Below are 13926 nucleotides of genomic sequence, written 5' to 3'. Positions count from 1 at the left end.
CGGTATTACTCTGACCTCTTCCAGTCTTGGTTCCCCTGAGCTCTGTTCGTCTATGTGTCGAGCTAACCTCTGTCCGTCTCGGTGTTCTTCTGACCGTGACCGTCTTTGTGTTGATCTGACCTCCGGTCGTCTTTGTTGATCTGATCCCTGTCCATCCCTATTTCCCTGACCTCTGGCTGTCTCTGGTCCTCTGACCTCTGCCCGTCTCTGTGTGTATCTAACCTCCGCCCGTCTCGGCTGCTCTGACCGTGACCGTCTCTGTGACCCAGCAGATGAGCGGCAGGCGGGCACCCCCGGACGGCCGGGCGAGTCACCGCTGGCCGCTCACTCGTCGTCCACGCTCGACCGTCGCTCCATGTCCAGTCTGCCAACCTCTGAACCGGACGATGACATCGACCGGCTGGTGGCGCTCCACCAGCAGCGATCGGCCACACTCTCCACTCTCGGAGTGAGTAGGGAACTCGTCACACTCGGAGTGAGTAGGGAACTCTGCGTGAGCTAGGAGCCAGCAGCTCTCGGCCACAGTATTCATTCTCGGAGTGAGAAAGGAACCCTTAACTCTCGGAATGAGTAGGAAACTCGTGAGTGCGCAATGAGTGAGTGGGTAGGAAAGTGAGAAGGTTACATTTGGGTAATCGCTTGGCATCACCTTTTTTCCGTTTTGCTAGATAAAAGATTTAATTATGACCTCCCCCCCACTATTTACTATTCGCTTGTCGTCTGTCTCGCACCTCACCTGACATCCGACTCACCTGTACAACCTCTGTCTCTGCGTCCTGTGAACCCACCTTTAGCAGTATGATGCTGGACAGGGTGCGTGGAGCGCGTCCCGTTATCTCCGGAGGGTATCACGCACCCACCACTGCCGGCGGGCTGTGTCTGTCCAGTAATGACTGTTTACGGCACCACGGACACCAACAGCAGGTGCAGCAGCACGCGGCATAACCTCCGTTCTAGTGACGAGTGGGCCGCTTCTTACTCGTATGTAGTCAGAGGCCAGCCGAGCTCGGCCTAACTATCCGGAGGTCTGAGAAAGCGCGATTGAAGGAATTTGGCAAGATTCTTCCAGCCAATGTCGGGTTCCATTTGGTCACATTTAGCCTGCAGGTATTTTTGTCGTTATAGCGTACGAGCATGGAGCGGATTGCGCTTTATGACTTTGTACGTACGTACTCTGCGAATATGCAGAACAATATCATCATTTATGTAATTTGTCTATGATACTTCATGCCTCATCCCTGGCCAGTATTAATCATACCTGCCTGGATCCAGCTGCTACGAGTATGACGGCTTTTTATCCTGGAGCAATTAACATCGCCAAATTACCTGGACGAGCGTAATGCAGCGGATATCGCGTGGGTCACTCCCGTCATTTGCTATGTATTTTTTTTCTGTCGTACACCGCTTGATGGAATAAGCCCATGAAAGCTTTGTCAAAGCCTGATACAAGCATTAAGGGATTACGGCTAGTCTAGTTTCCGGCTGTAATTTTATTTATATTTCCTTGGCTCTTTTTTGTTAAGCGAATACATTTTCCCCATGCCTGAACATCTACGGCTGTCGCGTTCTAAATAAGCATCCTCCTGCGTTTATCACCTTTTTTTCACTGCTCGCCATGCCTTTGTAAAAATCTCCGCGGTACGGCCTGCCCTTAAATGATATTCCACTTAACGCTCTGCACCTGCAAGCTGTCAGCCGCCGTGACCTGACCCAGAGAAATGTTCATACTGACACCTTTGTGAGAAAGTGAGACACAAGATTCGGGGGCGGCATGGGTAACAAACACTACGAGTTTAGGGTGACGCGGGGCGGGAGACGTCTATGCGCTTTGTCGCAGGTGGGTTGTTCCGGCCCGCTGTGGTGCTCATTGGCCTTGACCGATATCGTTCAGTGGACAGGAAAGGATAGCGGCCCGGTGCAGGTGGTGGGTAACCCGGCAGCACAGATTGTACCTATGGTGGATACAGCCGCATTGATAGAGAAATGGAAGTGATGTATGGTAAAATCGCAAAGAAAGGCGGCAGAGTCGCAGCATGAGTAAAATGATGGGAAGCTGGACTTTGAGTACGACAGGCTGAGATGGATAATTTATTAAAGCTTCTTCGTCTGGTCTTTTGTGTACACCCTGCATTGCGTAGAAAGACGCTGAAAATAAAACTAGCTTTTCGTGTGTGTGCCCCTCTGCACGTATGTTTCATGGTAATTTGATGAGCTAAATAAAAATATCGGGATTTCTCTCACCATTATCGATTTATTAAATTACTTGTATTGTGTCGCCCGACTCTCGTCGCCAATTTATGTCGTTCCTTAGCGACTGGTGAGGGTCTCGCCCCTTATTTGACGATACCGACCTCTCAATGCACGAGGATCTGGCCTGAGCGGTATCCCGTCTGTTATGATCTCCCGTGAACTGAGCAGGGTCACTCGATGTCGCGTGACCTCCTGTGACCCTCTAATTTATTTAACCCACATTGTCATGTCGAGACCTGACCTTCCGCTGCACTTCTTGGAAGTATGCAGCGTTAAGCGTAGCCTGTGAAATATTGAGCTTCAATCAGTCCAATAATGAGAGCTGTAATGCTTATACCGAACTCCCCAATCCGCACAGTACGCCGTTTACATTGTACTCCGTGTACCCTCTAACCCGTACCTACCTTTTGTTCAGTCCCGCAGTGACTCGATGGCCAGCGTGTACTCGGCCGGCGAGGCGCGGTACGGTACGGTACCGGTACGCGGCGACCTGCAGCTGGCACTTCAGTACAACTACCAGCAGAGCGCCCTCGAGGTCACCGTCAAACAGTGCAGAGACCTGGCCGCCGTCGACACCAAACGCAACCGCTCTGACCCGTGAGTGCAGGCCGGTGTTATTTGTAACGTAATTAGACTGGTGTTTTGTATCGGTGTTGTGGGCTATTTGCGAATAGTGTGCTCTGGTTTAGATGTGGATGCGTTGAATGGCTGCCCGTGTGATGACTGCTAATCGATTATTCTGTTCGGTGCCAATGGTGTTCTTATCGTCGCCCTTTTACCTAAATTTTGTTCTGATAAATGTTAGCACATAATTTTGACATAAATTACCATTCTAAGATATGGACACAATTGATGATTATCGTGGTTTATTGGTTGGGGGCGATGCCTTCGATTGAATTCATAAATAGTCTGATGTCATCGGTTTCCGTGCTTTTTTACAGCTACGTCAAGGCGTACCTGCTGCCTGACCGGTCAAAGAGTGGCAAGCGGAAGACGAAGACCAAAAAGCACACCCTGAACCCCATCTTCGACGAAACGCTGAAGGTGAGAACCGTTTTATGAAGACTTCCGTTGGGAAAAAATGAGCTTCATCATATTAAGCTCGTCACGTGCGCATCATAACGCACCAAACACGAGCACGTCAGTCGATTTATTATGATTGTGTGAAGACAGTTACAGAGATAGCGTCCCACTCGGCAGACGGGTTGGCATGTTTTGTCGATAGGCAATACGGTTCATAATATATTGCTCGCCCCGAATAGTTTTCCAAAACAGTAACTGCACCGTGGTAAACTTCGCCATTGGCTTTATCAAATTTGAAACATATCGACTTATTGAGCATATTGAACTAAAAGTACACCTTAGGTGAGTTTTTCCAACACAAATATCGCCGGTTGGGGTCATTGTTAGGCCGTCGCCTACACGTTTCAACAACCATGCCCAAAAGTAACTGCTAATGTAAAAAAAACTCAGGCTGACTGATGTCACTAAATACGTCTTTTTCGCGTGGCTTTCGAAATCATGGGCGACTTTTGACCAGAAATAACAACACCCGGTGATTTCACTGGCTCATCAATTGATGATATTGACCTGAGAATCAATTCTTTGGCTTGCAGTTGTCTTTAAGAGGCCAGAATTTATCTCTACTCACATCTTTTCTGATACAGTGCCCTGTGCCTCTCAATTATATAGAGTCGACCAAGTATGACCTGTGGTAACCACACTCAATCAGCCATGACCCACGCACTGACCTGGCCTTTCGTGACCTATAAGTGATATGTTGTGACCTGCCAATGCCATGACCCAAGTGACCATCTCTGACCCGTTCTGAGTTATCCTGATCTATCGTAGCCCGCTGTGATGTGTCCTGAACCATCGTGGTTCGACGTAGGCCCCTCCGTGACCTGCCATGATCTACTGTGACCTTGCATGACTGTTACTTTCCGTCACACTTTTAGACCCGATGTGGGTCTTCATGGCCTGTTGTGACCTGTCATGACCCGCCGTGACCCTCAGTGACCCTGTGACCCTCATTGACCCTGTGACCCTCATTGACCCTTCGTGACCCTGTGACCCCTCCGTGACCCTGTGACTCCCCTGTGACCCCTCTGTGACCCCTCTGTGACCCCTCTGTGACCTCTGTGCCTTGTCGTCAGTTCCCGGCCGTGGAGGCGGAGCTGGAGAGCCGCACCCTCTGGGTGACCGTGTGGCATAGCGACATGTTCGGCCGCAACGACTTCCTTGGCGAGCTGGTGCTGCCCATCTGCCGGACACTGTTCGACGATCCCAGTCCGCACTGGTACACTCTGCAGGAGCGGGTACGTACGAAACACTCAACAGGTACCCCCTGATATACCCCAGTCCACACTGGTATACACTGTAGAAGCGCGGGGTACGTACGGAGTGGGTACTCCTTGGTACACACCGGTCTGTCCGGTACACACTGAATGAGTGGGAAGGTAAGCGAGGTATTAGCCGGAGACCAAGCGTCAATCATTACTGGGTTGTTATGTCACGCTAGTTAACGAGAAATCCGTTTTGTTCATGTGTTTGATAAAGGAGGCGGTGCTCGGGAATTTCAAATCGAGACAGACGCTCGTATGAGGCAGTGATATCGTTCCTCCTTCACGGCACGGATTCTAACGTAGCACCTTGTGCCTCTTAGTACAAAGGATGGATAGGAAATGGAACGCTAATGTAGTTCCTGATTCAATTTAGGCATAGAGCTCAGCTCGAGATTTTAAAGTTCGAGCAAATGTTACTAACCCTGTTGTCGCATTGCAGAACCGTGCGATATTTGATTTTGTTTGAACTTATTTACTGGGACTATTAACAGGTATTTTTATTGATTACGTTTAAAAGCTAGTCGAGGAGTCAGTCGATCGAGTCAGTTGAGTTATCGTCATCGTTTAGGTATATTAAATCGACTTTTCTGCCACTTGGTTGCATTTCCAGCCCAATGCTCGCAGACCAGTACGTCAATGCCGCGTGTGCCGTGTATAGATAGTAACAATTAACTCGTAACCACCTAACTAACTCCCACTGCCTGCTGTGTCCAACAGAGTGAGATTCAGGAGGAGAGTCCCGGCCACCGCGGGGACGTCATCGTCGCCTTCAAATACACGCCGCCAGATGGCAGCCTGGGCCGAAAGGGCCGCAAGACCAAGGGTCGGCTGCACATCACCATCAAGGAGGCCAAGAACCTGGCGCCAGTGCGCGCCAACGGCTCGGCTGACCCCTTCTGCAAGTGGTCAGTAGGGGAGGTGGATGGGAGGGCTACGGGCTATTGAGCGTGGTGGCACGCTGGAGTGGCCGCTAGGTGAAGACAGTCGTTTGTGTTACTATGACAGTCTTGTGGCAATTATATAAAAAAGACGTATAATATTTTCATCGTTACCTTGCGAATACGCTCGGTTGTACTCTATAACAAGTCTTAGTCGTTACTTTAGTGAACATACGTACATCGTGTATGAAACTCACGTTACAATATCCGAGTACTGTGATAGCACCGTGCAAACTGTAATATCGAAGTTCGCATCCCTCGCCCGCAGCTACCTCCTGCCGGACAGGAAGAACAGCAAGCAGAAGACGCCGGTGGCGAAACGGACCACGTGCCCTCGCTGGAGCGGCACGCTCACCTACGAGAACGTCAGTCTGGGAGAGCTGCGAGAGCGGGCCCTGGAGCTGACCATCTGGGACCACAGCCTCACATCCAACGAGTTCCTCGGCGGCGCCCGCTTCAACCTCGGATCGGGTGCGTCACAGAGACAGATAACAAAGTATTGATAGATATTGACAGATACATATTGGCATGTTGACATATAGATATATAAAGTATATACCTACAGATTGATATAGATTGATCCGACATCTGATAGCAAAGGATCTCAGTCGGGGTAAAATATTTTACCGGGCCATCCCTTGCCAGCAAGCTGTTTATGATAGCTCGCCTGTGCTTGATGGAACCATTGTGCGTTCATAGTTGCTCATCGGATACTTTGAAGACATCGCTTTGATGCAACTCGGGCTCAGATTGAATCGTTACCGGATGCTCACCTGAGCTTGTTTTTGCCTGGCAACATCTGGCAACGTCTTCTGGATGCACTGCTCTAAGTGGATGTCAGCAGAGAGATTTAATGGGAAAAGTTTGTGGGCGACCCTGCAAAGCTGTTTAAACTTGCGCTAGGCTTTACGTCGCTAATTTCATCGCTAATTTATTGAAGCGATATGTCCTCTCTCACACTCACAACTTACCTCGTTGCGCTTGCCATGCACCTTATCGTGAATGCTTACATACCAAAGTTCGTCGTGCGTTATTGAGACTCCGCCCAATTCAATCTTCATCAACAGATATCTGCAGAGCATCGCGTCGTCTACTCCAGTAACGTAATGTGCCGACCATGTTTCTCGACTTTAATGCCTCGACATCAATCTGAGCGGCTGCGGCAGTAAACTCCCTTCCTGCGTCCGGTCGGGGCGCTCCGCTCGCCCTTCCTCGGTGACCCGCCGGTAACCGAGTGGCTGGCGCCGGGTTATAGGCCATCAGCGCGCGGTGTTGGGCAGCGGTATCGGGTCCGGGGCAGGCCGACACGCCGGTGCCGTGTCACTGGGAACGTTCCGCGCCGCGCCCCCTGCAGTAAACGGCCAACTTGCCGCTCACAGGTGAACTTGCTGGAGGCTGGTTAGAGTCGGTTATACGAGCTGAGACCTTAGCGACTGGTATATAAATGGCCCTCGAGCGATGTGAAACAAGACATCACATCTGAGCGATATGAAACAAGGTATCACCTCTGAGTTATGTGAAACCAAACATGCATAGCTTGTATAAGTGAACTTGAAAATAGTTTGCGTGCAGGATGTGACCCTTTGTGTGAGTGGGGTACGCTCGATGGCCCTGGGCCATAGGTTCGCTCAATAACCCTCATACCCTCATGATGCCATAGGTACCCTTATGTTACCCTCAACCATAAGGCGTCTTCAGTTAGCTTCTGATAACCTCCTTTGAGGCACACCTCGAGCCTTCCTGTCCCTGGCTCAACTCCACAAATAACTCTATGTAAGCTCTTATTTTCTCTGCTTTGTTTCTACAGGGAAGCAGCTGGGCAAGCCGGTGGACTGGAGGACTCTGATGTCTCTCTATCTGACGTTTCGTTTCCACTGTTGACAGGGAAGCAGCTGGGTAAGCCGGTGGACTGGATGGATTGTGATGTCTATATAGCTGACGTATGGTTTCTACTGTTTACAGGGAAGCAGCTGGGTAAGCCGGTGGACTGGATGGACGCGGCCGGCCAGGAGCGCGCTCTCTGGGAGCAGCTGATCGAGCGGCCCGGCTACTGGGTCGAGGGCTCCGTGCCGCTCCGCTTCTCCATGGAGCGCGCCGTCACCGCCGACAAGTGATGTGTGACGTCACCCCCCGGCGGCGGCAGCACGCGCTCTGACGTCACCGCTCGCTGCGGGTGACGTCAGACGCCGGATCTCTGGCGGCCGCCGCCCCGCGCGCGCACGCTCGCGCCCAACAGGCGGCCGCGCTCAGTCGCCGCGTGCCACGCGCGTGTGCGCAGATGTATGCGTGTGTATGTTATGAGTGTTCTGTGACGTCAACGTCGGCGGCGGGCGCGATCATTGCGCCGCCGCCGCGATGTGATTCCTAGCCGGCGCCCCGGGACGTGTCTGTGATAGCCGCCGGCGGACGGGGCGCGGCGGCCGCACACGCCCGCGTCTCGACAGATAGAGACCGGCGCTTTGTGTGCAGGCGGCGCCCGGCGCCCCACACCGATATATGTCTATGTAATACACAGTATCGCCGTTAGCGGAGACTTGAGAGAGGTGGGAGCAGGAGATGCGAAAAAACAGCTGTCATGGCGGGAACGTACGGGGTTTGAGGAGCATGCCAGCCTCTCTGCAATAACTGATCATTTAGTGTTATGGATTGTGGAATACATTAAGCAGATCATCAGGGCTCAAAAAAGCTGTTTGGTGGTCGCCGACCAAAAGTTTTATTCAGATTGTGGTCGCAGCACCGGCTGCCCAGTAGGTACTCTGCCCATAGCTCTTTGGTTGTCGCACAGGCAATGGAACGTTTTTTAAACCAATTAACTTCTAATGCTGCTATTCCCAGCACCGTAGCACGTATCAAGCGCCACCAATGTACACGAATCTGCAATTACAACATGAATTAAAAGCAGTGGTTTGATCGCTAACGCTGCGTTCGGACAGCCCGGTTTCCACGTGGAGTTTCTACGCCGATGAGCTCCTCACGGAAACGATCGCCTTTCGGCCGCTTGGCCATAGTGTTTCGCGCTGACTGAACGCGTTTGCGTGAGGAATTCCTCGGCGTGGAAGTTCCACGCAGTGACCGGGCTGTCCGAACGCAGCTTAAATACACCATAACAAACGAGAGTGAAATTTTGTGCCCGAATCCCTACTCCTCCCCTGGCTGACCCGACGGACGCCACCCCTCCCCCTCGGCGTCCCTTCCCCCACGGTGGCAGTCAGCTGGCGGCCGGCCGGCCGGGCCGGCGCGGTGGGTGAGCGTCCCGTCCCGTAATACGCCACGCCGCGTACCGCGTATTTACAAATTGCAACCGAGCTCCGCCGTGGGGTAAGGTGGGCAGGGGTTTTCGCACTACGGCTGCGGTTAAACTACCGTCTGTGGTAGAAACTTCAGGATGATGGCGCGTTTCATACGAAATCTGGCGCAATGTTTATTTGCTTCTGAACTTGTGTGAGTGTGAACTCTTGAAGTGGGAGTGTTTCAATAACGATTTGTGGATTATTTGGGTTTCTTGATATAAAAATCGAATAATATTATGAAACATTGTGTGGAAACCGCAAATACTGATATAATCAATTGCTTAGTTTGGGAATTGATACACATTTTGTAGAGGTTTGTCTGGCAAATGGTGTAACAAACTTCAAGCCTATCATGATCTGAAGCTGTTGCAACAAATCAAAATTGCTTTGATGTTCCATAGTACCTTGTTGGAAAGACTGGAGCATGGTTCAAGATGATGTGTAAAAATTCAAGATTTGTGCAAAAGCTTATGATTGAAGAGCGAAAACAGTTCTATATGATTGCTCAATGAAACGTGGAAATGGACGACAAAAGTAGAGTTTCAACATTCCAGCATGTGAGAATAACTTCAGAACTTCATAGTTCTTGTAGAATTGCATTCTCCTTTTGTACAGTTATTGGTTTTGTTAGGGTATTTCAATTTCAATGTGTCAGTTGAGATATAGGTAGGTACATTGCGGACAAAATTTAGAATCATTGCATGGTAGATAGGTACTTGTTCGGTAAAAAGGTATGTGATCAATGTCATGAGAAAGTTTTTTATGATTAAATATATGTTCATTGTTGTACCTACAAAAATGCAAGCTTACTAGCACCTAGTTATTGAATCAAATCGAAAGTATTTGCTATGAATGTAAATATGTACCTGCAAAGTATGTCAATAAATTTGTGTGATGTTGACCAGAGAGCTGTTGCTGTATCATCTGGGCATTTATGTTGCTTCTTACATTAGGTGTTAAGCATAGTAATTACCTATGGGTGAACTTTGTGCCAATATCTTCAATTCACAGTGTATGTAGCATGTCTACAACCCTCACTGATCCTGCTATAGCTATAGGCATTTGGCTCCAGCAAGACCAAGGGCATGAACTTCACAATTGCACAACCTTTTTTATGCACCACTAGTCACTTTTTTCCTTAAGGTGCACATGGCAGTGTACACAATAATGTGCAGAGGGCCTACACAAAAACAACATGACTAGTGTGCACTATGATGCACAGCATTGTACCCTGATTATTTGAAGATTCTAATCACTCAACAGTCAGGAGGTCATTTTTGAATGTCACATTTATTATACATCACTTGTCAAACAAGACCATGATGACACACATTTTGACAAGCAATCATGGTAATATTCCAATAAGTTGGACACCTCCCTGGGCGTGATTTTCCAGGAAGGTACCTCTGCAGGTGTTGTGGTAGGTTAGGTTGAATTGGGGTTATCATTAGAAGATATGACCTTCTCCTCGGAAAATGACCAAATGAATGAAAATGATTATTTATTGATGAATTGATCAATAAATAATCATTTCATCAATCATCAATCATATATCAATTCATCAATAAATAATCATTTTCATTCATTTGGTCATTTTCCGAGGAGAAGGTCATATATTCTAATGATACTTCCTACATTTATCATGCTCCTCGCAGCAGCTCTCAACGATATATGAATTGGGGTTAGGTGAAGTAAGGCAGTCAGGATCAGGTCAGACCATAAGACCTGGTCAAGTTGATTTTAATCTTTCATTCTAATTTGACATAGATGCCTATTACCTATGTTTTTGCTCCAGACTGAACTTCATTAGGCAATGAGTTCATTTTGTGTTGTTTTTTATCTGTCTTGTTTTGTGTTTTTGTCCCTTATGTTTTGCCCCATAGGCAAGGGTGGAGCTTTTCCAGCGAAGGTGGTGCTGGTGGGGCAAAAAGCTGTCAAACCTGCAATGCTCGGTTGTTAAGTTAGGTTATGTGCAACACTGAATCAATTCTTTTAATTACAGAACTAACATTTTGAATTACACAGACATTTCAAAGCTCCTCAATGCGAACAACATAGTGGTTTGCTAAGCAACGAAGTTCTACAAATAAGCAAAAGTTGGAGGGGCAGAACGCTTTTTTTCTGACAGCTTCGTAACATGTTACGAAGGCACTAAAACTACTTCAGTACAGGGTGTAACGAAATTATCCGGACATCTATTTTTTCGCCATATCTGTTTGCACAGTTTCCTTATCCTTTCTGATGTTAGAAGTGGGAATATTGGATGAATACGTGCCTCTGCTATCGGTTTTCAACTCAGCAGTGACCTGACCTTGTCATGTGACTGTTGCTCTGAGTAGGAGTCGATTCACAGACGGGTTCACATGGTAGTTTTCGTCCAAGGCAGTTGCGAGAAAGGGATACAATCTCTCCTTTCGTGGTAAAATTGCATGGCGGCATCCACGGCGTCATGAGCCAGAAGCTGGTCTGCCAGCAGCTGGACATCAGCAGCAGCCAATTGCACATCTGCCTGAGGTGTAATAATCTGGGACTTCGGTGGCAGACTCAGCCCAGTCGCGACCACAAAAGCCGCCCTTTGTCAAGTGGTGAGGAGAGTCATCAAGATAGCGGCAAGGAAACGGCACCAATCAATCCGCAAATTGACTCGAATTCTTACCAAGTCAGATACCTAATAAGAGATCCCATATCATGGTTTACCGCTACCCGCCCTTTAACTTGGTTCTAGTGCCCTTCAAACTGAAAAAGACAACGAAACTGACGGGAAAACAACCAGTTCACCACCTTTCGCCTCACGCCAGATCGCGTCCACTGGTTGAAGAATGATAAGGGTGAGGTGGTCTGGTTGGATGGGTAGCCGTTCGAGCTGTATTATCCTCTGAACCGTCAAATCGGCCATGTATGGGCGGCCAGCCGCTCGAACTTGCTGGCCTTCGCCGCCGTCAAACATCCGGACAACATCCAGAACTGGAGCATGTTCAGCTGCCTAGCAATCCTCCAATAGAACATAGTGTCACAAAATACCGCCATCAACGTCAAGTATTACAGGAGAAACATACTGGCCAATGAATAGTCGGAGGCGCTCAACCAGACGGTATAGGAGGCCCTCCTATACCGTCTGGTTGAGCGCCTGAGGGCTCGGTTTCTGAACGCGCACTGATGCCTGATTCAAGCCACGCTGTCTTCATGCGGGACGGCGCGCTACTTAAAAGTCCCTAAAAGAACGGGAAGTGATGCCGATAGAACCTTCAATCATTCTGGGCTAACGCTTATGACTTGGAAAAAGTCGCGATCCCAATTCAATCGAAAACCTGTGGGCTCTTGTTCAGTATGTATGTATGTATGTATTGACACCAAAAGCCTTCCACATATGGCGTGGCGATTACGGCTTAGGTGACTGAAGAGACGCCCGCCACAAGCACCGCCCAACCGCTGCCACAGGTTTAGACGGCGTTGTTCCGCATCAAAGCCAGTGTGCTGGAGAAAACATTGGCTGAAATGCTCCAAAACATTCGCCACTGTGTTTTTATGAAAGGTGGCTACATGCTCAATCAAAATAAAAAGTACCAGAATGTTTTGCTTTTTAATTACAGCGGGAAGCAAGATGTCCGGATAATTTCGTTACACCCTCTGTAATGTTCAAGTGGTTGCTAAATTCGAAATCAGCTCCAAAAACTAGCCTAGAAACATGTTAAACTCGAAAAAGTGAACCGAGGTCATCAAAGGTCATTGAGCTGACCTGACCTTCATGTGACACCCACCCTGATGCATGGGACCAGCATCATATCACATATTTCAACGCTTGAAACCACGTTAAGACTGCAAACGCGCGGCTAATGCGAGCCGACATACGCCGAATCGCGATTCGGGCCAAACATGGCCTCGAGAAATAGGTCACAGGTCAAAGGTCATTTGGGTCAGGGTCATGAAATTTTCAGGGCAGGAGTAAAATTGATAAAATCGGGGGTATTGAAAGTTTCGTCGCGATCGGACGGTTTTTACGCGAGTTACTCACGAAAAACCGATGGGGTCCGCTCAACGCCTCCCCCTATACGGGCGAGGGAAAAGCGCAATCAAAAAGACAAAAATATGCACATGCGATAACCTATACTGCGAAAAAAGGTGCATCATTTTTTAACGTCGCCGACAAATTGTAATTACCCCAAGCTCAGGCAGATGTATGGTAGAAAATACCCCAACTGAAATACACTACGGCGGAAATAAAATACCCTACGGCGGAGCTCGGTTGCAATTTGTAAATACGCCCGCGTACCTACTGCGTAGTAGGAGACCATCTGGGCGACCAATGAACGGCGCTCGTCGGCGATTTTGACAACCGCTCTTCCCCATTGGTTTAACACGGGTGGTCGCACAGAAAACGCCGACGAGCGCCGATGGGGAAACGTGGTAGTATTCCCGTGTGCGGAAGGTGGTAGTTTATCCTACAACAGTGGTATGTTTGCTCACCGTCCAGTGTCCAGGTTGTACCGTGGAAGTAACCATGGTGACCAATGACTTAATGATGCGCATAAGTGATGCTGAAGTTATGGCAATATTCTTAACAATATTTATATAGTTTTTAAAGATATTCTTCGAAAATTTGTTTGATATTTCGCGTTTTTGGTCGCACCACTGGGAAATGTTATAGCATTCGTGGTCGCCGACCTCATCGGCAGGACGGAGCTTTTTTTGAGCCCTGCAGATCATAGGAGAAAGACACACAAGCTGATAAGTGACGCGAAAACGAATAGCTGTCAGCAGATCGGGACCTTGTAGACATCGCAATCGGGTCAAAGCGCGCGGTGCGCCATCCGTGACCTGGCTCCTGGTTCACCGACCATTTCCTGACAGGATGGGCGCGTGGAACTTGAGACACCATGACACCGGAAGGCGAATAACAAGCCTCTAGATTCCAGACGTAACTATTGAACGTTGACGCTGAGTAATGCTCTTGTTTTGTTCTGTTTCTTTTGTAGGGCTAGGATCTTTCGGTCTTATGAAACATTTCCAAAGCCGGAAGGATACTAGGAATTAGAAGGAGACACTGGTTCTTGTTTGTTTGTTTTGTTGGGTTAGGCCCTTTCGGTCCAATTAGACCATTTCAGA

The 13926-nt window shown here is 48.8% G+C and overlaps 1 protein-coding gene across 1 annotated transcript; it reads left to right on the top strand.

Moving 5' to 3' along the window:
- The first annotated feature begins 251 nt into the window (after positions 1-251).
- LOC122371114 (synaptotagmin-like protein 4) lies at positions 252-8059 on the top strand. Its single transcript, XM_043347216.1, has 7 exons — positions 252-448; positions 2666-2847; positions 3192-3294; positions 4407-4568; positions 5313-5500; positions 5802-6004; positions 7496-8059. Exons 1-7 carry the CDS (start codon positions 356-358, stop codon positions 7645-7647), a joined length of 1083 nt encoding a protein of 360 aa, XP_043203151.1. The 5' UTR covers positions 252-355; the 3' UTR covers positions 7648-8059.
- Positions 8060-13926: the final 5867 nt, after the last annotated feature.

The sequence above is a fragment of the Amphibalanus amphitrite genome, unplaced genomic scaffold (assembly GCF_019059575.1).
Source record: "Amphibalanus amphitrite isolate SeventyFive unplaced genomic scaffold, NRLGWU_Aamphi_draft 001206F_arrow, whole genome shotgun sequence".
NCBI classification, from domain to species: domain Eukaryota; kingdom Metazoa; phylum Arthropoda; class Thecostraca; order Balanomorpha; family Balanidae; genus Amphibalanus; species Amphibalanus amphitrite.
The sequence above is the reverse complement of the archived record's forward strand: the minus strand, read 5'-3'. Positions and strand labels throughout refer to the sequence as shown.

What these genes read in the sequence shown, in the direction of transcription:
- LOC122371114 (XM_043347216.1), top strand. Translation starts at nt 356, where the DNA reads ATGTCCAGTCTGCCAACCTCTGAACCGGACGATGACATCGACCGGCTG. An exon ending in GCTGACCCCTTCTGCAAGTG is followed by an intron (nt 5,501 to 5,801) that starts GTCAGTAGGGGA and finishes CCTCGCCCGCAG; the next exon opens with CTACCTCCTGCCGGACAGGA. An exon ending in CCGCTTCAACCTCGGATCGG is followed by an intron (nt 6,005 to 7,495) that starts GTGCGTCACAGA and finishes TACTGTTTACAG; the next exon opens with GGAAGCAGCTGGGTAAGCCG.